The 1536-nt window shown below is 41.2% G+C and overlaps 1 protein-coding gene across 4 annotated transcripts in view; it reads left to right on the forward strand.

The window, feature by feature from the left end:
* Positions 1-1536, forward strand: part of arhgef10la (Rho guanine nucleotide exchange factor (GEF) 10-like a) — a 190549-nt gene that overhangs the window by 43975 nt on the left and 145038 nt on the right. For all 4 annotated transcript variants that reach the window (XM_032513643.1, XM_032513642.1, XM_032513644.1 and 1 more), the window contains exon 2: positions 934-1236. In XM_032513643.1, coding sequence (XP_032369534.1) covers positions 939-1236 — 298 coding nt within the window. In that variant the 5' untranslated portion in view covers positions 934-938. The remainder of the gene's footprint in view (positions 1-933; positions 1237-1536) is intronic.

The raw sequence follows: 1536 nt of genomic DNA on the forward strand, positions 1-1536 counted from the left end.
AGTCCGCTGTCAGCTGCAGTGTTATTATGTTTGTTTGTATCATGTTTGTCTTTGTCTTGTCATCTTCATCACTGCTGTTGCATTAAACCTTTTCCTAATTCTAAATTCGACCCTCGGCCTCCTTTTCCTCAGAGATCCGAACGAACGCGAAGTTAGTTTTGAAATTCTAACACTACCAACGAGCAAATTTCAAAATTAAACCTGCACCATGGGCTTTAATTATTCTGCCACTAAGCCTTGTTGGACTCTTTGATTAAACTAACTAACCTTTCTAATGGCCGTATGTCATCTTTATAGTGCTAGCGTTAGTTAGTGCACCAAGGCTACATTCCTTCAATTTTCATTTGATTTATTTTGTGTAATAGTTGCTCAATGTGTGGTGTTTTATACACTGCAACACATGTACACACTTTGCCAAGTTCTGAAGAACCAAAGTCTGGGTATTTCAGTCTAACCTGTTGTTGTGAGCACGCTAGGGTTAACAGTGGTTTCAGGTTGGCGTTATTAAGTACAACTCTGGTTTTTAGCTAAGGTGTTTTACATACAGCTGTTTCTGTGAAATGAAGAGCAGAGAACATTCCAATCCTTCAGTCCATTGAAATATTTTTTCCTTTCTCCAAATCATTTACATTCTATGAAGGGTGAAAGGTAAAACAACACGGCCAGTAATCTGGAGATAGCACATTAAGGCTTAAGCAATAACTCCTTAGTTCATAACTTTATATCAGATGCAGGAGAAAAGGCTGGTTCCAACATGATTGCATTATTTCAAAGCTTCCAAATCTCTACAGAAAAATACAACACACATGCATACAATTTTAACTTTATTGTTCAGTGTCTCTCATCTCATTTTTCATCATATGTGTCACTTTCAACTCAAAAGGTGGACATCACATTTCAACTATTTACGCCTGCATTTTGTTTCTTTTTCAGGGATTATGTCTACTGTGATGGCTCAACAGCAACCTCCAAAAGAGGATGAAGAGGAGGAAGATGAGGAGCAAGGGGAAGAGTTTTCGTTTGGGGACAGTGAGGATGAGGAGAAACTTGAGGAGGACAGTAAAGGGATCACCACTGACTCTGCAAGATCTGGCCAGTTGTCGAAAAAGGAGGAGAGGGAGACATCCGGCAGTGTCTCACAAACAGGCCCAGACTGCACACAACCTGTCACACCTGCGCCTCCTGCTGGACAGGAGGGCATCCTCCCCCAGGATGTAGCTTCAATTTCTCCTGCAGGTAACTCATTTTTTGGGAATAATATATTTTCGTCTTGGTTGTCCTTCTGTCGACAGATGATAGAGCTGTGGTTCAGCTGTTTAGAACCGTCTAAAAGTGATAAACCTTTGTGGGAAATGTAGGCTACTTAGATCATTCAGCCAGGCCAGGGGTTGGGGGTATATTTCTAAGCTAGGTTTGTGACTATCCCCGCGGGGTTCACACACCTGAACATAACCGAAGTATGTGATTAACGTTACCTGAATCTTAGTGGTGACTTTCTACTCGACAGATAACCCAGCTAACAATTTTTGGTTCCCA

Source organism: Etheostoma spectabile, chromosome 4 (assembly GCF_008692095.1).
Source record: "Etheostoma spectabile isolate EspeVRDwgs_2016 chromosome 4, UIUC_Espe_1.0, whole genome shotgun sequence".
NCBI classification, from domain to species: domain Eukaryota; kingdom Metazoa; phylum Chordata; class Actinopteri; order Perciformes; family Percidae; genus Etheostoma; species Etheostoma spectabile.